Source organism: Bemisia tabaci, chromosome 7 (genome assembly GCF_918797505.1).
Source record: "Bemisia tabaci chromosome 7, PGI_BMITA_v3".
NCBI lineage: Eukaryota > Metazoa > Arthropoda > Insecta > Hemiptera > Aleyrodidae > Bemisia > Bemisia tabaci.
Genome location: NC_092799.1, coordinates 34,571,564 through 34,594,557, shown reverse-complemented (window position 1 = coordinate 34,594,557; position 22,994 = coordinate 34,571,564). Strand labels below are relative to the sequence as shown.

At 38.9% G+C, this 22,994-nt stretch overlaps 1 protein-coding gene across 1 annotated transcript; it reads right to left on the bottom strand.

The window, feature by feature from the left end:
• Positions 1-497: 497 nt before the first annotated feature.
• LOC109031434 (nose resistant to fluoxetine protein 6) lies at positions 498-21,770 on the bottom strand. The gene is made up of 12 exons (XM_019042943.2): positions 21,440-21,770; positions 17,518-17,696; positions 15,313-15,497; positions 14,051-14,142; positions 11,837-12,018; positions 9,956-10,116; positions 8,095-8,269; positions 5,888-6,081; positions 5,127-5,259; positions 4,563-4,746; positions 2,817-2,959; positions 498-1,620 (listed from the first exon to the last, which is right to left on the bottom strand). The coding sequence occupies exons 1-12, from the start codon at positions 21,660-21,662 to the stop codon at positions 1,504-1,506; spliced, it is 1,968 nt and encodes a 655-aa protein (XP_018898488.2). The 5' UTR covers positions 21,663-21,770; the 3' UTR covers positions 498-1,503.
• Positions 21,771-22,994: the final 1,224 nt, after the last annotated feature.

Here is a 22,994-nt window from a genome sequence, read left to right as displayed (position 1 = left end):
ACGTGTATCAGCTTTATCTCTTCTTATTCTTACTTCATTATGAAATTCCAATCCTTCAACATTCGTTACGCCTTATTTGTTCTAGCCTGAGGCTGCTGTCACTGTACGTTTCTGAAATTGCCTGGAACCTAAATAATTAACGCTTAATAATAAAAGTACTGCCCAAAAATTCCAACAATTCACAAGAAGAAAATACCAGCAGAAGCAATAGCGGCAGTAGCAACGACAGCTGAGACGATAGGAACAACACCAACACCAACGGCAACAATCTTAGCAGCATTACTGGGGTTATTAAAACTATTTAAATTTATTCTGATTCATAAGAACTAAAATTGTTTTTACATTTTCTATTGTACCTACTCACAATAATTAGTCTTTATTTCGCTAGGTACATATAATTTCTCTGACCGCGTAGCGGTTAAGGGGCGGATCCCCAGACTTTTACTGAATGGTTTCACACTGATTTTGAGTGTTAAATAAGAGATTAAACACTAAACTGCCTCTAGTTTTTATGTCTTTATTCGTTTATTCATTTTTCAGCAGGAGATACATCAAAAAGTATCAGAAATCATACTGCTACATCAAATCTCGGTAAAAGCAAAGGTCTACTGTGCGCTTGACAGAGAGAGGTAATCAACTGCCATCTTATCCGTCAAAAGCTATAATTACATTGTCTTTCCAAAAGTCCAAAGTGCAAAATCTGATTTGATGATTGGAGAATGTGATCCCTCCAAAGGTTATCACAATGACAAATTGTAGCCAAGTCGATAAGTGATAATCACATTTAAATATAATTGGTTTCAAAAAGTGCCCAACTCTGAAAAAAAATCTAAATATCGGAAAGAACTAAAATCATCCGAAAATTTTTGGTGGATGGCATATGTATTTGACAAAATTGTTATTAATTTCCCCCAAAAAAACTCCGTAACCAAAAGTATGCAATTTTTCGTTCCTCCAATAGTAAAATACTTGTGATAAAGTTTTCAACGTAAGTTTGATGAACTTTATGGTTTACTTGAGGGAAACACGACTGCTACAAGTTCGTACAAGTGAGGCTAGTTATTGACTGGCTGCCATTGACCACAATACCAACTCGTCTATTGTAGCGCAATAGTACATTTTTAAGCTTTGGAATTGGGCACTTTTCGAAACGAACAATGATTCGCACCTATTTTTTTCAATGTAAAACGAAAGAAAAAGAAAAGATGTGCACGGCCCTAAGAAAAATTACTCTGCAATAGAAAAGAATTCTTATTATTTTGGAGTTGGGCAGTTTTCGCAGCATAACATTGATTGAAAAGTAGCTATCGGACTTTTCCCATTGAAACGAATCGGTATGCGTGAATGATCGATTATGGATATCTCCCCTTTGAGGCCGTGGTAAAGAATCGATTATTAAGGCGTTTGTTACGAACACCCTGTTTATCGATACTTTCCCGCAGGTTTAAATGGCAGATCGATCGATAAATTTCCGGTAAGGTTCGTGAGAGGCCCGAGACCCACTCATTTGTTCTTCTTGAAAATAAGTTTGTTCAGGTGGATAAATGGATGCTCCAGAGTGAGTGAAAGGGCTGCGGCGGCAAAGAGCACGATGATCACATCAAACGCCAGCTTCTGGAGCTGTAACATATATTAAATTAATACAATTTAATAATAAATTAAGTTATAATTAATATATATAATGGTATTACAGAAACCATGAAATTAAATAAGGCACTTGATAATGATGGGCCTTGTGCTTGAGGGATCAGAACTACTGAGAACTCAAATTTTTGGAATTTTGAAAATTTGACTTAAAATGCAAGTTACCCTCCAAAGTACCATCCGGTGCTGATTTTCACTCAAATAGATCATCAATCAGAAGCTGAGATTGGCTTCGTCCGCCATTTTTTATTTTGAAATTTTTAAAATTTGACTAATAATTTGAGTTCTCCGTCCAAAAGTGCCCCCAATTTTCGAGTTTCACACGATCGAACAAACAGGAACCGAATTAGCATTTTAGGCCACGTCCGCCATCTTGGATTTTGAAATAATGAAAATTTGACTTAAAACGCGTGATATCCAAAATTTAAGCTCAGATTCTGATTCCTCGTTTAAAATCAATGCAATTTCATGTTTATACGTTAGCACAGCACGAAGAAAAAGATTCTAACACATCAGTCCAATATGGGAAGTAGGTCAGAAAAGAGATTGTAGCAAAAAGGAGAATAATTTATCTTCGCAAACTCCTCAGGACGAAACCGAATGCCTAGCGCCATGGCGCCCAGGCAGATTCCACGCGGCTGGTGGCATAAATAAGAGGGTCCAATTCCTCGAAGAAATTCTGGTTCCTCCTCCGCTAACCTACTCCGCCGCCGCCGTTCATATTGGAATGATGTGTTAGAACCAGGACGCCTTCTTTTCCTCTCGATCCTTCATGCTGTGCTAGTGCACAATACATGAAATTGCATTAATTTTCCCCGAGAAATCCAAATCTGAGCTCAGATTTTGAATACCATGAGTTTTAATCCATTTAAATTTGTTTGAGGAATTACAGGGGTGTTCTTGAAAAATTGATCACGCAGTAGCATTTGGACCCCAGCTAGTAACCGCTGCCTTAGGGGGCAGTGGAGATGGTCACCGGCTTCAAGGTGTATGAACCACCCTTTGGAAGGGCTGACAGGGCTCTTAGCAGTAGTGGAAGCATCCTGTCTAGGAGAGGAAACTCCGAAATCAAACCCTGGTCCCACATGGTTGCGGGTTGATAATCGGGCTGACTCCCTACTCGGAAAAAGAAACACTGTTAAAAGACCCAATAATCGCCTCAGGCAACTTACCAGGTGATAATATGAGAAGTATCCGGCGGTGCGTTGCATTCCCAGATCAAACAAGATGAAGATGTAGTGAACCAAGTAGAAGCAAAAGCATAATCTGCTCAGAATCTGGAAGGACTGGTGCGAGAGGAATTCGTTCACCGGACCTGGAATGCACCAGAGAACAATTAGGAAGATAGATTCGTAGTTCCAGAACAGAAAAAGTTGCTGCCGTGGAATCAGTCAGTTGTGCGTTGTAGTAAGTTGTGTTTAGGATAATTGTAAAATTTCAAGTTCTAGCGATACCTATCGAGATCCGGCCAAAAATGGTTGTTTCCATTATAGTTGGGACATTGCCTTTTAAAGTTACGATGCACATCTATAATTACGTCCATCTCGATTTCAATAGCCTGTGTCATACTATCAAAATACTCCATCAAAATGTCAAGGTTAAGTGCTGTGATTGGTCCAAGTCATCTAATAAACCAATCACAAAACCTGACTTTGATATTTTGATGGCTACAGCTTTGTTAGTGTAACACAGGCAAATGGGGAAGAATCCTGATCACCACCAATAAAAGCACATATCTGCATATGGAGACCAACGGCATGTTTGCTGTTTTTAGCCTTGGTTACCCGTTTTCTTGGGTTTCTTAGTCGTGTATCATGGGAAATTATTTCTATTAACACCGCATGGTTATTGAAATTTTACCCTTGGGTGTATCCCAGCTAATTTTACTCAATTCACGAGCTTCAAACGTTAAAACATATTTGGATTACATTTTGCAATAAGGAACCACTATTTCCGGCCCATTTTAGAAACAAAAAACATGCCGTTGGTCTCCATATGCAGATATGTGCTTTTATGGGAGAGCCAGAGGTAGCGGTTCCTTATTGCAAAATATAATCCATTTTTCGCACGGTTGCTGCCTACTTGCTGAATGAACCATAAGACACGGTACAAATTTAAGCATTCTGATAAATGTTTCTTTACCAAAATTTTACGCAGAACACGATTCGCGCAACGAAAATGACTGAAACCAACTCCTAACGAAGATATTAAAGTTTTTATTTCACATTGGTTACAAGGAATTTGAACTGCCCGCTCACAAGAAACCCAAAGCTCTACGTGAGTCAAATCGCGCACTATAACGGTTTCGGCAGGTTTCTCAATCGAGCACTGTTCATTTCCCGCCCTGTATAAGGCTCTCCCCGCAAGAATTCGTTCACCACCCGCCAGGAGAGCCGCGGCTTGCTGCCAGCGCGAAACGCGCTCTGCCGCCTACAAACCTAAGGGGCTACTTCACGCATTGCGCAATGCTTGAAGTATCCCTTTAGGTTTGCAGGCGTCGATGCGCGTTTCGAGCTGGTAGCACGCCACGCAGCGCCGCGCCGCGACGCAGCGTGCCATAAACTTGCACACAATTAATAGGTAAAGGTGTGAAAATCTTGGCAAATTGACATCAAATTCGAAATTAGCGACTCAAAAAATATCAGCAGCGAAATTTTCGTGATCTTTCAGTCATTATCCGACTTATTTCTTCTTATTCTTGAGTGTTGGACCCGCGGGCGGTGGCTCGCATGAAATTCTCCCCCTTGCTCAATCGACATTAAATATCTTCGTCAGGAGTTGATTTCAGTGATTTTCGTTGAACGCATCTTGTTTCACGTAAAATTTTGGTCAAGATACATATATCAGAATGCTTAAAAACGGACCTTGTCCAGTGGTCCATTGCTTTATTAGTGTGATAGAATTTAATCAATCCATACCTCCGTAGCCTTGATCACAAACAAATATAATCCAACCAATAGCAATGGCGAAGAGAGGTCTATGCAAAGATGCGTATAAAGCCGAGAGGAATGGCCCCGATCCAAACCAGTAAAAATAGGTTAAGCCGTAGAACACAGTAATCAGAATGCATGTACAGAGGGTCCAGCCAATGACTCTTGCCAACTGAAAAATGAAAATTCTGGTGAACATCATAATATTACTCCCAATTTAGGGGCAAATCTGGACAATTTACAGGTGCAGGATGCGGAGAAGCAGTATTTTTACAAATCTATTCATCTGTCAAAAAATAAGACATGGGAGCCGCTCATGAAATACTTAACGCTCTAGGGGAAGAGGGTTTGAACTTGCGTTACAGATGCATACAGATGCAACACTTATTTCATACATTTAATGAATATCCATTCTTATTTTGTAAGATGGAGGCTCTTTTAACTAATTAGACTCCATGCACGGAAAAAAAAACTGTAAGAAATTGAAATTTGGTTGAGATCCTATCCCTATAGTACGTGGAGATATCATCGGACGTGGCATCTTTAACTTACCAAGCAAAGTCCAATTTTTTCCTTCTTATAGTGATCCAAAAAGTATCCCAACAGTATGCCGATCAAGTAAGATGGTATTCTAGTCTGAACCGGTAGGTACACTTCGACGAAAAATCGTCTACGTTTCGGGATACTGTAAAAAAAGTATGGAAGAATGCTACATTTATCGCATGACAAATTTGCAATGTTTAGAAAGGCTTAAAACTAAAGGAAGCATACTTAAATTATGAGCTTTAAAGGAGAGTTTAAAGCTATCCCTCTTGTAGACAACCCTTCATAAGAGCTGATACTTTTATCAAAGTAATATTTCTTAAAGATTTGACAGAAATAATTCTATGAAATTTAAAGGATGGAGTTCATGATGATGGCTTGTTTCTCCGACCTAAAGAGTGATAAAAATTGGTTTTGAGCAGGGGCAAAAACGCACAAAATATGGTTAGCCAAGGCTGAAAATTAGATGTTTTAAAAATGTTTAAGATCTTACGTATGTATTAAAGTGTTTCATCTAACCTAACGATATATAAAGCCGCTAGGTTTACGCATTGTTTAATGATTTCAGCAAAAGTCATGCACTAAGTCCGTCCGGTTTTATGGGCGGACTAAACCTGGGGCGGCTCGAGCCAGCCGCACAGTCGACCTGTTAAAAAAATGTAGTCTTCATCATTTTCATGAATAAAAACAAAAGCTATGCAATCGGCATGCTGCTGACAGGTTATAGAAGTATTGTTCTACAAATCCGATTGTAAAAAGTACGTACTAACTTGTAACCGATGGTGTAAGTCCAGGGATAGTCTTTAACGTATGTAATCCAGAATGTGTAAATGCATGAAGCTAGACAGGTGACAACGATGAGAATGATTCCGTGTTTACGATTCTTGTTCAGGGCGAACAAAAACAACGGAGCTAGTACGTAAAATTGCATATCCGTGCCTAAATACCAAGCGGCCGAGTAGCACTGTTAACAATGAAACTATTAAAATGAATAAAAAATTATAGCAAAATACAAGCACTGGTTTTATAATCAGGATTGAATGAAGGGCTTGGAGGGCAAGACGCAAAAGAGCAGTTTTTGCCATTTCGAAAATACGTGTTAGCAGTTTCGAAATTACATGGATCTTTATGGCGGGAAAAAAGTTCCAGCTGACTTTTTGATGCCAAAAAATTGGAATTCAGGAGCGAATTTTTCATAGAGTGTACATCAAGATTCATTTAACTCGAAATTATTAATATCTCATTTTTTTTTTCAAAAACTGCACTTATACAACTTGTCTTCCAAGCCTCTTAAATATATTCAATGATGAAAAATTTCATGAGAAAGTCAAACTGAGATGGAGGGAATTATCGGATGCACGCATACAGACATGATAAAAAGAAAATAAATATGACATTGTATGTAAACTTTTTACTCACATTTCTGGATGCATGTATACTTTTTGATCTCTCCTCTAAGGTCAACCAAGGTGTCAATGATCCAGATGTTAAAAGCACCTTTGAATAAACGTATCCACCAACCAACCAAATAACTAACCATACTTTTTGTTAAATCACCTATAAATACATAAAGCCGCTTTTATAGCGCCGCCTCGCGCTCTGCGACGCCCAAACGCCATTGCCCCCTATCCTTCCAGAGATCATCAGGCAATTGGCACCTTCTGATCTCCTCCTCCACCTCTTGTCGCCAACCTTTCACAGGACGTCCACGCCGTCGCCTTCCGGGAGGAACCCAATCGAAGACCTGCTTGGGCAACCGATCATCTCCCATCCTTCGCACATGTCCATACCAGACCAACTGCTTGGACCTGATATCGTGCACGATGTCCTTCTCCACACCCATTATCTCGCGTACCTTTTCATTGCGGATACGCTCTCTTCTCGATATCCCAGCAGACCTTCTCCAAAAGTCCATCTCGGTAGCCCTAAGCATGTCTTCAGTTCTTTTCTTGAGTTGCCAGACCTCACTCCCATAAGTTACGATACTCTTCACGATGACGTTGTAAATTTTTCTTTTGGTCTCCTTGGAGATACTCTGGTCCCAGAGAACCCCATTTAGCATCGCGATAGCTTTCCTGCCTCGCACATTCCGATCTTTAATAGCTCGATCCAAATTTCCGTCCTTAGTTAACCAAACTCCTAGAAATTTATACTCTTCACAGTCCTGAATTTTCCGACCATCCTCCAGTTCAATGCTTTGCTGATCACCACCGATAACCAACTTAATAACCGATAATCACCTATAAATAAACGTATAAAACAACAACAACATACTGTACAACTTTTCAAAATACAACCCTGTTATTTTTCAATGATAAAATATACCAAGCTCTATTTTCAGTTTTTCCCCATCACTTTAGTATTAATTTTCGATTATCTTGCATGATTTTAAATTGCATGATTTTAAATTGCATTTTCCTGGGAGAGGTATTTCGGTTAAAAAAAAAAAAAAAATGTCGTTGTATAATTTCATCTTCAATCTGCCACAATGACCATTGACATTGCCTTACTCCCAAAATCGAGACCTTTCAACTTCATCAAGCTGTGATAATTTCGCGCCTTCAATTGAGAAGATAGGCATCATGCAACCGCAACTAAAACGCACGACGCGACGTAGCAATGTTACTGCAATTACTTCCTGTGCGTCAGCTACTTTCAATAATATTAATGTGTAACATTAACAACAACTTCCAATAAAATTGCAATCACTTATTTGACGCTGATGGCTTTTTTCAGAAATCAAAGCTACTTATTTGCGTCCTAGGATATGCAATCTTGAAACATGTGTCCGTTTTAATTTCCCCAAAAATGTAATGGGTTCATACTACCTACTACTCAAAAAAACCTCTGAGTTCAGACAATAATGATCTCGCGGTCATTCTAGCCTTACAATTTTTTGCCTGTACCCTCCAATTTAAAAACGTACTTAGGCATGTAGACTTCTGAATTTCGAGTTTAAAATGGTTTTTATACTCACCGAGTCTTGCGGGCTTGCATTCCAGTAATTGTTGATGTATAAAATATTTGTCCACCAGTTGTTACGGCAATCCTGCTTCTCACCGCCGACAAGTTCTTCCCAGATCGGCCCAGATCCGAGATCATAGAGGACCGTCATGTAGATCAGAATTACAAAAAAATATGCCGGTGTTATTCTGTAAAACCAAATACAATTAGTTTAAAATTTTGAATTAAAAAAAAAAAAAAAAAAACATTTGTATTGCGTTTACATGTTTGCGAAAACGGAAGCAAATACTATCATTAATTCAGATTTTTAAAGAAATGAAAAGTCTGATGTTTCTGATTAAAATCAAAATGGTTCTTTTTAAATATTGGTGTCGTAATTTGACTGGCTGGGGTAAAAGGGTGTGACGTTTCCAATAGCCAATTCTTCACGAGAGGTGATCTCATAAACTTGGCAAAAATATATTCTTTGAATTTTGCATATAAAACATCTTTCGTATCTCAAAGGCTAACCCTGGTAAAAATTGGCGATAAGAAGTGCGTTTCTAAATACCATAGGAATTCTTATAGCCGGCTAAAGAAGGCTACAGAAAATCATATAGCTGGCTGTAGAATGCGGAGAAAATCGTACGGCCGGGCTATACGGAGTGATAAAAAATTATGCAGCCGGGCTATAGTTCCTATAGCCGGGCTTTACACTTTATCGCCTGGCTATTGCTTTTTCGCCATCGATTATAAAAGGCAATAAGAAATTGTGTAGAAATTCGTGTGCTTTGGAAATCATTAAGTTTGATACGGAATCACCTTAATACTTACAAAACACACGTTATATTTTCCTTTAATATGTATATTTTTTTTTCATCAATTAAAATGAGAATAATCCATACAGTATGTGCAAACATTTCAAAATCATGAGTTGAATAACGCTGACTCCGCGAGATTAAATATTAGAGCCTAACACAAAGCGGAGCGGCGACGCACTGGCGCCTACAAACCTAACAGGGATACTTCACGCATTGCGCAACGCGTGAAGTATCCCTGTTAGGTTTGTAGGCGCCAATGCGCGTTTCACGCTGGCTACCCGCCTGCCGCACCGCAACGTACCACGGCGCTTGAAGCAACTATTTCACACCAGAGGTATTGCACAGTATCATACGAAACTGAAGGCGCTCTAATATATTAGGAATGGCAGGCATCCATCAAAAGTACGGAGCTAAATAAATCAAGATACTACGGCCCAAAAAGAAAGCAGTGGTCCAAAAACTCATTAAGTCCTAGCATCCGTAATTAGTGACGTTTAGCATACACTTTATCGCCTGGCTGTGAGTTGCTTAATCGCCATCGGCTATAAAAGCTGCTATAAGAAATTGTGTGGCCGGCTATAGAAGCTATTGGAAATCTTACAGCCTGCCGTAGGTCTATGGTATTTTGGAACACAGATTCTACTGCCAATTTTTACCAGGGAGCTGTGAAAAGGCTTATTGTTAGTTCATTTTTGTGCCAATGTTAAGGGGGATTACACTGTATTCCGAAGATTTTAAGTCTAAACTTTGAGTAGCAACATCTGGAGAATGTTCCCTTATAATCCCTGTTTAGTTCGACATTTAAGCATTACAAAAATGTTTATAAAAAAGTCCTCAATCAATAATTCCAATATCTTGTCTCCGAGCTTCTTGGAACTCAGTCCTCTTTTCCTGTAGACCATCACACTATTAGAATAAAATTCCTGCACCATGTACTTTTCAAAGAAGCAAACTTTTATTGCCACGTAGAATTATTAAAGCATAAATTCACGACTTTAAAAGAAAGAGATCTAGTGTTAGAACTAAGAAAATTAATAGTTACTGGGACTAAAGTTACGATACCTTAAATTTTACCTTAAGTAGCGATACAAGACATGTTTTGCGAAAGAGAACTTATACTGTGCCTTCCGCTCTCTCATGAAACCAAAGGCTAAAACCATGCCCCCCAAAAGGAAGAAAACGTCAACGGCCAAAAGCCCATTCAGCAAAAGCATTCCAAACATGCTGTGGGTCAACTGAAAAAGAGGTGCAAAATTTTTTAAGTCAATCTGCTTGAACTTAAAAAAGCTTTAATTCAGCTCAATATACACTGGAAAAAAAATATTGGTAGAATTTACCATTCCTTCACGCTGTATTTCACACAGCGTCAATTCAGAGTCAATTCTGCCAGAAGAAACGTAAACGTTACTATATTCTGGTACAGGTAACCATTCCTCTGGCAGAATCGACTTTGAATTCACGCTGTGTAAAATACAGCGTGAAGGAATGGTAAATTCTACCAATCTTTTTTTGCAGCGTAATTATTATCAACATGATGCAATTAAATTATTTTACTCACAATACGCGGAAAAAGAGCGCTATGATTTATTAGATTTCTGATTATATACATAATATTTTCCACAAGAAATCTAGTAAGGCTAAATTTCTGACAGTGCTGATACCACGCGGCTGGTAACAGTAACGAGATGCAATGATGCATGGTTAACACTGGCAGGAACTTAGCATTGGTCACTAGATTTACCGGGAGATATGTATGATTAACCCATTAACCAATAATTAACATCATTCTTTAACATTCAGGTACGTTCAAGTGAAAACTTATGAGTCTTGAACAATCGATTTGGATAAAATGTTGTTAGCTGAGATCTAAATTTACGATGAAACTAGATAGTAACTTCTTAACAAACAGCTAATCAAACTTATATCAATTTTGGTGGCTAAGAAATGCCGATCCTTTTAAATTTTTCATTTTTTTTTTTTTTTTTAATATTATGCATAGTTAGAGTAAGCACATAAGGGAGAATCTCATGCAATTACAATCAAAATTCCTCTTTTTTTCTCTTCTTGCACATCCTTTTTAGATTTTATGGCCGGCACAAACTAGACCGGAAGGAATGCTGCCATTCAAAAAATGTTACCGGTTGCTCATCTGTTGACTATAAAACGTGTAATCGAGGATTCATCATTTTTTTTCTTTTTTTAATAGCAATGATTGCACAGTGCAAAAAAATGTAACACAACATTGAAATTATTCGTCACTCCCGTTTTAAGGTACGAAAACTTTTTTTTTTTTTTTTTTTTTTTTTTTTTTTTTTTTAAACAATCATGCAGGGGGATAAAATCCGCCGTTTTGTTGAACAGACACAACGTCGAATTCCGTAAACACCCGTTCGTGTCAAAAATGGACAGTTTCCATTATCAGATCAGGCCATTAAAAACACAACAATGGGGTTTTCCAAAGTCAAGCATTGTATCGTGAAAATCCATCTCTGCCTTTGAACATACTGATAATGACACGCATCCTTGAATGATGAGATCGCACTTGACATCCATTCACTGGAAAAAACACATTGGATCTAGAGTCCAGACTTTTAAAAACATCGGCAAGAAAAAATACTATTGATTCAATCAGATTTAAGCTTAAATCAAGAACCAAGCCTCTTAATTTCAGCGGATTTCCTTTTGATTTAAGCTTATAAAAACATCGGCAAGAAAAAATACTATTGATTCAATCAGATTTAAGCTTAAATCAAGAACCAAGCCTCTTAATTTCAGCGGATTTCCTTTTGATTTAAGCTTAAATCTGATTGAATCAAGATTCTTGTCAATGTTTTCAAGAGTCTGCACTGTAGATCCAATGTGTTTTTTTTCCAGTGTTTGGTCCTACAGTGTAGCGACATTTAAGACCAACAATTTTAAGAGTATGGTTTCTGAAGTTTTACTCAAAAGACTCACCTTGTCAGAAACTTCCTCGTGATTGACATTCGGCTCATCGACTGCCCGAATTGCTCGATGGAACGCAATGACTGCCAACATTGAAATTACTCTGATGCCATGAATGTTGTCGATCATTAGACCGGGTGGTATCGTGCTTAGTAACATCTTCCCATTTGTGATCAAAGAAAACGAAATTACCACTGTAATTTTAAAAGATGAAAGAAAATAAAAATTAAGTACAAGCATCTTTTTAACCTTTTCATTACCAAGTTACCTAGCAGGTGACCCATCCCCAGAAACCGGGTTATTTTTCCGCGCGCTTGCTGTGTAATTGATGTTTCAGTATTCTTACTGTTATGAGTTCCCTGCTCATCCCAGCAACTTGAAATTTTGTGCAGATGATCTTGATAGGTTGTAGAATAAACGTACTTGAAAAAAAATGCACAAAATAATCCTTTACGATCGAAAAACAACGACATAACCATGAGCCTGTCCTAAATCAAAGGGAGGTCTCGATTACTCAGTCAGAATAAATTTATCAATGGATCAAGTCGAAAAATATGCACCCCCACTAAGCATTGCGTGTTGATTTCTCTAATCAATGTATTTTTCAAATACAAGCTAATCTAAATATCTCACTGGAATGTGTCAATAATATTTTTGAATGAGTGAGAAAAATTTGGGGCAGTTCATAGCTTGAGGGTGAAATAAAGAGAATTCCAGAAAAATGCTTTTAAATTTTACCAGTGCTGTCGCCAGCCATTGAAACGATTTACTTCCAAAACTTGTAACGTCATTGAAAATAAATAAAATTATGGCTTGAAATGTTGCCCCAATATTCTCGACGGTAGAAGGCGTTGGTATTAAAAACTGAAAGAACATCTTTTTTCCGACCCCAAATCAGTTTTAGCGTTTTAATAAACAATTTAAAATGCCTCGCCAATTTACCTGATCCTTTTCCTTTTTAGCCAAAAAATCCGGTTTTATATATGCAGCAATTTTAGATTCCCTCCCGATTGACTGCGAAGTGGCAATACACTTGGGCCTAATATTAATGTCGGTGATCGCAAGACCTATTAAGCCAGTATGATCTGTCGTCATAGGTACATTATCATCATCTACATGTGAACTTCGACGTAAGTGTATATGTATTAGTGCCATACCCAATGAGCTTTCAGTTGATTAGCAAATCGGGCACTTTTAGCGTGCCCCTCCCGCGGTTTTTCATTTTAATTCCCCTCACAATTGCCATGTGCTCGTATCTTGTGTGCGTGAAATCCTAATTTGTTTATCTTGAGCAATAAAGCAAGTCAGGAAGACGAGGCTCAATTTAATGTATGTTAACTCAATACTTAACTCAAGCAGTATTTTGAGGAATGAGGAGCACACTAAAAATTCATTGTGGGCTTCAGATAAAGTCTCCGCATGTTTCCGGCGCAGTTTGGCAAATCGGGGTACTGATTCACTGGCCAAACCCTTGAAAAACGTTCTAATTCGATACGATAAGCACTTCCGGCGTCCAAAGAGATTTAACCATTTAGATATCGCACTTCAAAAACTACCAGCTCAAGTGTGATTTGACACGATGCGGTGATATTCATTCCACCTGCGTCATGTGAGTTTTTTTTGCCCGCAAAACATCTCCTCGAAAACGCGGAATCGTGAAAATCGATGGTGAAAGTTGAAAAGCACGTATCTTAATTTCAGCCCAACGCGAGGTTTCTCATCGTGTTTTATTCTTTCCACAGAGGACCATTAAAAATGCTTTCTTGGGATTTTGAAGGATTTTTTTTTCATATTGTTCAAAATATTTGGAGACAATTTCAGAAAATAACATTCATCGATTTTTTAAACGTATATATAAAAAACAACAAGAATTTTGAGACGCCACATTCGTAGTAGTAGGTATTTTGCATAGGCGGATCCAGACTCCTCGAACAGCGGGGGGGAGGGGGGGCTGTGTGCATCCTTCATTTTAGTACCTGTATACTGATTTGAGCGAAACTGGAACACTTGTTGTCCCTCTTCACTTTAGGATAAGAACTGTGTCAGGGTATTGTGAGAATACAATACATTTCAATGTTTTTATGTTCTTTTTCACCTTTCTTAATGCAAAATTTGAATATAAATTCAGCTTTTACGGCATTCATGGGTTATACGCTGGATGTAGAAAATAAATATAGCGACTTTTTTGTAACAAAAAGTAAATGATACATATTAAATTTAATGTACCTGATTTTGTAAGCTGATGAGGTATCCTGATTGATCTGTACTCTATCCAAGTAGCAGCAAAAACAAACACAATGAATGCAAATGTAAAAACTCTGCAGATCAATGAGAGAAAAAAAGGGATTAATTTCATGCTAAAGCATATAAAATGCAAGATGAAATATAGTTTTCTTGGTTTTGAAACCTTGATTGTCCATTTTGAAAAATCAACTCTGTACTCTGCACAGTTTTAGTGCTTTTTCATTTATTTCACTTTTTACTCTATATTCAATATTTTTAATTTGCTGTGCCTTGATATTAAAAAAACATTTTCTTCATACAGTGATACAGCAGATACACATTTTTTTATCTCTCTTTTATTTTTTGACCCATTAGTCTCTGTTAACACCGGAGGTATTAAAAAAATGTATGCCGCTTCATATCAAATGTATGGAGCTCCCCAAAGGGTTGGATCGCGAGGCGGTTAGAGGGCGTAGAGCGTAGAACCCTAGTTTAATTTTAAGTTGAACCGTCAAAAACCAATGTGATATGGCAGACTCATCCAAAACTCTCTGATACCCTACTACCAGAATTTGGTATGATCCGCAATTTTGGACAATTTTGGATATTTACCAGGCTAGACCGCGCTGAATGCATTTTCAAGTACGTGTCTTCACGTACAAAACAGAAATCGATCCTAATTGCGGGACTTGGAGGAAAAGGCGCATAGGTGCCGTTTTTGAAAAAATTGAGATATTAATGATTTCGAGTAAAACTAGTCTCACTGCATATCGACGGTGTAAGTCGGCAATCACATAACTCGTTTGCAGTGTCTGAAAATCTCTGCCTCTGTGTTATTTTTTTTAAAGGAGAACAAATTGATATCATTCCATGAAGTTTTTGCAGAATTTTCTTCGCACAGAGAAGAAAAATCACGGCAGTCTTAAAGAATTGCCGTTGAGTAGTTTTCCGTTTAAAAAATAAAGTTTGATAGGAAGTCTGCGACGTCGCAAACCGAATTATGTGATTGCCGACTTACACCGCCGATATTCTGTAAAAAAATCAGCTCCCAAATTCCAATTTTGAAACATCAAAAAGTCAGTTTGAACTTTCTTGCCACAATAAAGATTCCATGTAATTTTGAAACTTCAAACTCGTATTTCTCGAAACATAAAAAATTGAACTTTATGCGCCTGGACCTCCAAGACCCTCGATTCTGGTTCTGAATTGAGCCTCCGCATTATTTTATTTTTTCCGTAGAGCCCATATGAATCCGGAAAACTTACATCATGAGCCAAGACGAGACAGACAGGCCGGTGTCTTCAAGCGAACTTTGGCAGTAAACTTCCTTGATGTGTTCGGCAACGCCCCCGAGCGAAAATTCAAGCTGTTGGGTCAAATCTGTTGGTGTGCATGAAGCTGGCATACAGACCGACCATGTCCATTCTCGGCTCAGATCTCTCAGCATTACCTAGGACATGAAACTTAGATTTCAAAGATCAAGAAGGGTAATATTGATAATTTGTTAAAGCTGTACCAAATACGGGGCCGGATTTACCTACTTGTCACCCGTTGGCCGTCTGTATTTGCCCCCCCCCCTTCTGATTCGTTTTGAAACATCAATATAAAAACCATCAAGTAAACGTGCCGGAGGGGGAGGGGTGCATAAGACACGCTTACTCGTGTTGGAGACATTTTTTGCGAAAGCCCTGTTAACACTACTATCAAAAGTTCACGGAACTTTGCGCGAAAGTCAGTTCCGTAAACCTATCTCTGTGTAGACAAGGCCTTCAATTTGTAAGAAATGAACGAAAATATTATGAAAGACCAAACATAAATGTGGTTTAATAATAATTGTATCTTCCGCCGCAGCCCCGCGCGCCGCACTAACCGCATTGAGTTTGGCGCAATGCGTGAAGTATTCCAACAGTCTTGTAGGCGCTATGCGTTTTACGCCGATCGCTGAGCTGAGCGCATTGTGTTTGACGCAATGCGTGAAGTATGCGCATGTAGTCTTGTAGGCGCTATGCGTTTCACGTCGACCGCTGCGCTGCTGACTGCTCTGCGTTTGACGCAATGCGTGTAGGATTCATGCAGTCTTGTAGGCGCTAATATGTGTTCCATGCCGACCGCCGCGCCGAGGGCTTCTCCTTTTCATCTCAAGTCCTCGTCATCATTCCTCTCAGCGCCACGCCGTTCCAGGCCAAATTGCGTGTTTGGTTTCTCTCTTAACTCTCCTAATTAAAGGTGCTGTCTCTTGTATCACCGAAAGACAACAAAATTAGAAATTACTATACTCTCAGGAAATGAGAGATTTTGTCGCCTTTTCTCGTTTGTAATTTTTTTCTGAATCCGTTATTTTTTTCATACCTACAATGGGCCTGTTGCAAACTTTTGCTAGAGCAAAACTAAGAGTTGTTTCTTACAGATAATGCCCTAAAAATCACGATGAGCGCATCGGCAAAGTCTGAAATTCACTCATAACTTCACAATCTGCGTAAGAAATTTGCGGTTTTTTGAGCTTCCCGCTTCGAAAACGATACTACGGTACAGGTGAACATTTTGTTAGAGGAGTCGTTCCATTGGCGGCAATACTCATCATGGCCGACGCCAGTCCGCCAAAACACGTGTGATGGGACGAGATAACACCTGAACAGGATTAAACCACATAACAATCGGCGTGTTTACGTTCATATTTTCCTCGCCCGCCTTAATTGACCTTGAACTCTCCTTGAATTACGCGAGGAACTGCGCAAGCGTCGGCCATGATGAATATTGCCGACGATGGAGCGACTCCTCTAACAAAATGTTCACCTGTGCAGTGGTATCGTTTTTGAAGCGGGAAGCTCAAAATAACGCAATTTTCTTACGCAGATTGTGAATTTATGAGTGCATTTCAGACTTTGCCGATGCGCTCATCGTGATTTTTGAGGCATTATCTATAAGAAACAACTCTTCATTCTGCTCTAGCAAAAGTTTGCAACAGGCCCATTAAAAAAATTGCAAACTTTGCCGCCCCCTAAATCCGGCCCTGACCAAAAAATTTAACATCCTATTCAAAGATAATTACACCTTTTTCAGGCAATTACCGTCCCTGGATACATTTTTATAAACCACAAATTAACCAGGTCGATCAATAAATCGGTGTAGTACAAATGGACCACGTTGAGCAGAAAGGAACCAAGCCACATAGCTATTGCCGAATTTAATTGGGCATTTTTTTACATAATAACGGTTGGGCAGATTATTATGGCTGGATGTGGCTTGGTTCCTTTCTGCTAAACGAGGTCCAGACCTTGTCCTTCTTATCATATCTTACTATATTATATATTTTTTTAAAAAAAAGCCAAGCCGATTTTTGTGTTTGTTGCTATCTACGTTCTAAATGGACGATAAAATAATCGACTGGAAAATGTCATGGGAAAAGCCAGGATGACGTCATCATGGCTTTTTAATTACCTCACCAGGATTCATGTAAAAAAGGAATTCACCTCTTGGCCATCATTACGAGTTTGATTGAATGTGGCTTTGACTAGACAGTACTTTCCAATGGTGTTTTTGTAGTCAATTGTTGTGTCACTTCGAACAGCTAGACATTGGTCGAAATTCCCGAGGTCGACTACATTACCATCAAGAACACTCGTCGGGATTTTTGATGACGCGTCCAACACTGTCAAAAGAAGAAACAGTAAATTTACACAAATTAATCCCGTTAAAAATGTCTGAAGTGAAGAAGTTTTTAGAGAGAGTGGTAAGGAGGTAACCCTAAGATCGGGATCCCACAATTCTTACCAGAGTTCCCAGATAGGGAAGGAAGGGACATGTAATTTCATTAAAGCCGTGGGGCCTAAAAAGGCAGCCAAAGCATCTTACAAGAAATATTAGAAACTATATTTTTGCTAACATTCACATTCAGAGAGAAATAGGCTGACTAGGTTGGTAGTGATCAGAAGCGTATAATCGTTTCGAAAATTTGCCTAAATATGATCTAAGAAAACTTCCAAAGTCAAAACTGATTAAAAGTGTAAAACATCAGATAACTTCCCATTAAAACAATCCTTGATTGTAATAAAGACGTGAATTCCCAGGCAATAACAAAAGGTAGCTTGAAATCATGGATTGGTTAGTCTTTTAGGACCTAATACTTTACTTGCGTAGGCACCGGCAAAGGCCTGGTGAATTTTCGGTTTTACCAAGGATGTCCATAACTCCATACCCTCCCTTTCTAGGCGCGATGGCTATTCAAAAAAACGATTCATAGATTTTTTCTTAAATCTTTTGTCAACGATCCTTGACCCAGTAAAGGTTATTTTCTCAAAAAATTCGTGCGAAAAATTCTGCTGGTGTTTCTCAAAAAATTAAAACACCAGGAAGTGTCCCAAACTGGCCTCCCATTTTTGCGAATCGGGGAATTTATAAACACGAGGACTAAAATGGAACCTAGTAATGAAAAAAAAACCTCCGTCAAATTTTTTAGCCTAAATTCAACGCTAGTCATGGTGGTGTACGTCGATGCGAAGTTTACAATTTAGAAAATAGGGAATTTTTGAAAGCTGAACTATGCAAACTGTGTTACAACAAAATTAGCTTTTAACTACAGTTTAAATTTTACTTAGGGCTTTTCCCATCCAAATGTTTATACTAGGTACACGCTAATAAAATTTTGAAAATATCGCAGCGGTATTTATTGATGGATGATGCAGATTTCCTAAGAAGTACTTATGGGTTCCTCCTGGGGAACGCCCAGGGAAATCGTGCATGTATGATAATCATGATGAAATTACCGAGAGCCTCCAGCGGACTAATTATTGAAATTGATAGACAAAGCGATAGACAAAGAAGACATAGAGAGTAAGAAGCTATCCTATAGGTGGAAACGGGTAGTTCTTATAGACTAAAGGAGAAAATGATGGACTAATTATCGGGTCTCTCGTGGGTTGCAGTTAGTTAGTCTATCACCCACGTCCTTTGTCCATTGCAACCACCCGCTTCCACTAATAGGATCCCTCCAAATCCCTTTTGTCTTCTTTGTCTGTAGCTTTGTCTATCAATTTCAATAATCGACCCGCAGGATGACCTATGGGTCGGTAGACAAGGATGGCGATTAGGTGTCGCAGAGCACCCGGGTGCATATTTACATCGCAAACGTTCGAATGGTCCCAGTTGCTTATCGTCACCATATTAGAACGATCGAATTTCACCGTACAACTATAGGTACTTTTTTTTCTTATTCCTTTTCTTTTCGAAACCGAAAACTCTTAACATGTTTAACAACGTCGTAAAAACTCAATACTTGAAAATGTCGGTATTTAGCTCAAATGTTTGATTACCAATGGAACGAGGCCGTGAGGCCGTAGTCTCGTGACTGAGCTGCGTGCATATCTCTGAGCCAAAAATAAAAACTGATATCAACGGAACGCTCACGCGATCAGTGCCATCTGCGAAATGAAATGTGTATCCATTTTCCATCTCGATTATAACTCTATGTTTTCAACGTCAAAATTACAATCGGCTAGATGGCGAAACTTGGTGATTTACGTACGTGCAGCTAACTCGTGCTTCACACAGAATCAAGTACAGTGCAGAGGGTCAATTGCACTCGTCACATAATCGCGTTTATTGGTTTAAGCCGATAGGTTTGCGAAAAGTAATATCATCTATTCAAACGCCCAGTTTTTACACCCAAAATTGAGGGAAATATCGCCTTTCGAAGAACACGATGTATGACGTCATTCACGGGGGAGTGGAGGAGGAGATCTGAAAGTTCGTTTGCTTGATGATTTGTGGGAAGGTCGATGACCATTGACCATTCGTTAATTTTTAAAAAATGCAGTGCATTTGTTTACAGTTCCATTCTCTTCGTATATAAAATATCAGGGTACTCTTGCAATAACGTGCAAAATGCGATGATGTGCTTTACTTTCCTGTGAGCGCGAAGCAGTCAGAGCGCCTTCATTTTTATATGCATGCAACATGGACATCCATGGAGCAATATTAGTTGCATCGAGGCTTCATCCTCTCAACGCAGCTGTGTTCGGCGCCAGTGGATCGAGTCAATAGGAAAGGTCGGACAAAATTTGGAAACTTTAAACGCTTGTAACTCCGTTCATACAAAACTATGAGGTTCGAAAAGTAGTTTCATTGGTCTCCTCGTGAAATTTTCTTCCAGGAGCACCTCTTGAACTTTTTAAAAGTGACGAAATAAATATCAAAATTTTCAGTTTTAGAAAAAAATTTCATGTCCGACCTCTCGAATTAACTCGATCCACTGTGCGCCGGCTAAGGGTTGACGATTGAAGATAACATTGTTATATTGTCGCTCTCTGCTTAATGGTCTACCTACGTAGCCCAATAGTCATGGCAAGACCCGTAAAGCACGAACTAATTTTAACAGTCAACTTTGTGGAAAAGAAAAGATCCTGCAGACATAATACCGGAGCTGATGATTTTTATTCTCGGGTTCCCTAAGTCACAACCTTTGCCAAGTTATTTCTTCCGAAACTTTGCGGTACCTTTCCCTCCTATAAAATGGCTCAAAGGAAAATAACGATGGCTGAAGTTGAAAAATACGTATTTCGAGTTGCGACGTCTAAAATACCGAGACCCTTTTAAAATTGTGGTAGAAAACGGATCCATTACGTCTTTTAGCTATGTGTCTTCCCTTGACATTTTCTTTTTAAAACGTGAATTAAAGCTGCATGAAACTGTGCAAACATACTATTTTTATTCGTTCGGTTTACTACTCGAATACAAATTTTTACGATCGCCTACTTTTAGCTTGATATCTCAAGGTTCTACAGGGTGGCTCCTTTGAGAAGAAACAGCTAAACCTTGACTCTATAGGCATGGCACTTCCGGTTTTTTGCCGTAAATTCAAATCGAAACCGGTAATTTAGCAAAATGAGTTCGATATCACGATGTTTGTTTACTTTTGATGCAGATTCACTTTAAAGCAGTGTTCGAAACTCACAGGCGCCAACGCGCCAAATGCGCCTAAAAAATCGGCCATGGCGCCTGAAAAATTAAGGCTCTGCGCCAACGTGGCCCCTAAAATTGCCCCCTAAAAATCTGGATTTTCACAGGAAGTCACATAAAGAAAGAAAAACAAATCGATTTAAATTGAAAAAAACTCAGAATTTTCAGCACTACAAGTGAAAGCTTGCTTTTTCTATTCTTCACGATTTCATTCTTAGTGCTTTTGTCTTCCCCAAGTTACAGCTACTTACTAGTTCTGTTACGAAAACAGCTTGCGTCTAATTTTTCACTAAACGCGCCGTAATATATAGGCAAAAAGTCAAGTCCCCTGAAAAATCTTCAATGGCGCCTAAAAATCGGGCTTGATGCGCCACATGGCTCCTAGAACTCAAAGGCGAGTTTCGAACTCTGCTTTAAAGTAAAAAAAAATGTGCTCACTTTGCAAAGCCCACGGTGTGAGTTTCTTGGTGGCATCTATAAAGGAACGCGCTTCAACGTAGCACTGGGCGTTTCTCGTCTTCAGCGGGGCGTAGAGTTCTAAAAAGGGATTCAGAGAGAAGAAAACGGTATTGGTGGAAGCACTGAGGCCCTGTCCAAAATACGAACACAAAATCCCTGCTATGAGCAAGGCCCACGCTCGTCCCCGCGCACAACACCACATCGCGATCACGAATTTCAGGCTGAAATTTTAAGCGCAGGGCGCATTTTCGCGACGACGCGTAACCGCCGCGGTTTCGGCGATAACTGCCATCGGCCCGCGCGAATTGAATTAAGAAAAAACTTCGACGTGCGCAGTTGCCAAATGTGTCGATAAAAGAACAAGGATAGGAATTTTTTTTTTTATAATTTCAATTGAAGCAAACTTTTAATAAAAATGCAAACGAAGTTAAAACCAGAGGCGCGGATCCAGCAATTTGGCAACATCGGGTTTCCTCCATTTGAACTTATGTTGAATAATCGATTTTGGTTGGAGCACCTGGCCCCTTCAAGAATCGATACATTTCCATAGATTCAAATGGGGAAAAACAATGTTGCCAATTTGCTGGATCCGCCAATGGAAAACAAATCGACACAGCATTTAAATAAAAAAAATTAGCATTGAAGCATGGCTTGCATTGCTTTATTTTTTAGAAAATTTTTGGTCGACATAGTGTCTGTTTTTGAATCGTAATATCTACCGGGAGCATATTTTTCCTTTGATTTTGAAAACCGTTTTTTTAATATTTTGATTTCCATTTTTTCGGTTCATTTATCTTTTAATTTTTAAACAAAAATATCTTTATGAATTATCGGGAGACTGAACCCACTCTTCGCCATATTTTGCTAGATAGTAGGAGGTATGGTAATCGGGGACAAAAAATAGTGTATAAAATAGCGGGGGCTTGGATTCCCCCCCCCCCCCCGACGATTGACGGTGGGTCAATTCGCAGTTCTAATCATTGCCACAGAAAACATCACACACTTCCACAAAATTTGACAACCTAATAGAATCAACAAGGAAAAGATTAGATTAAAGTACTTCGAGTCGTCTCTTTCCTGATATAAAACCTGCACTAACGGAGGAACATGTAACAAGTCTTGTGATAACATTAAAAAACTACACAGAGCGTGGATTGTGACAAAGTTGCCCACTCTAATTGTACGGAAAATTCATTTTAAAAAATGTCCTCATACTTGGCACGTGGCTGTCATGAAATGAACCACTGATTTTGAGCGGTTTGGCAACCGGGGCTGGAATGAGAAAATTTTGCCAAAAAGACCGATTAGGTAACCCCGTTGAGTTATTGCAGGTCTATGGCATTCACTCAACACAGAAAAGTTAACTTACAAATATGATGGAGGAGAAAAGTTGGATCTAGTTTATTCAGGATCCCAAATATGTACTTTTTCACCTATTTCCTCCATCATTTGTTTGGAACACCTCATTGATACTTGAACCTAAAACTAAAAAAAAAAAATGAATTCGTTTGACTTAGGGCCATTTATGACCCAG

What these genes read in the sequence shown, in the direction of transcription:
- LOC109031434 (XM_019042943.2), bottom strand. Translation starts at nt 21,662, where the DNA reads ATGTGGTGTTGTGCGCGGGGACGAGCGTGGGCCTTGCTCATAGCAGGG. An exon ending in ACGAGGAAGTTTCTGACAAG is followed by an intron (nt 10,117 to 11,836) that starts GTGAGTCTTTTG and finishes CCTCTTTTTCAG; the next exon opens with TTGACCCACAGCATGTTTGG. An exon ending in GTCTTGTATCGCTACTTAAG is followed by an intron (nt 8,270 to 9,955) that starts GTAAAATTTAAG and finishes TTGGTTTTACAG; the next exon opens with AATAACACCGGCATATTTTT.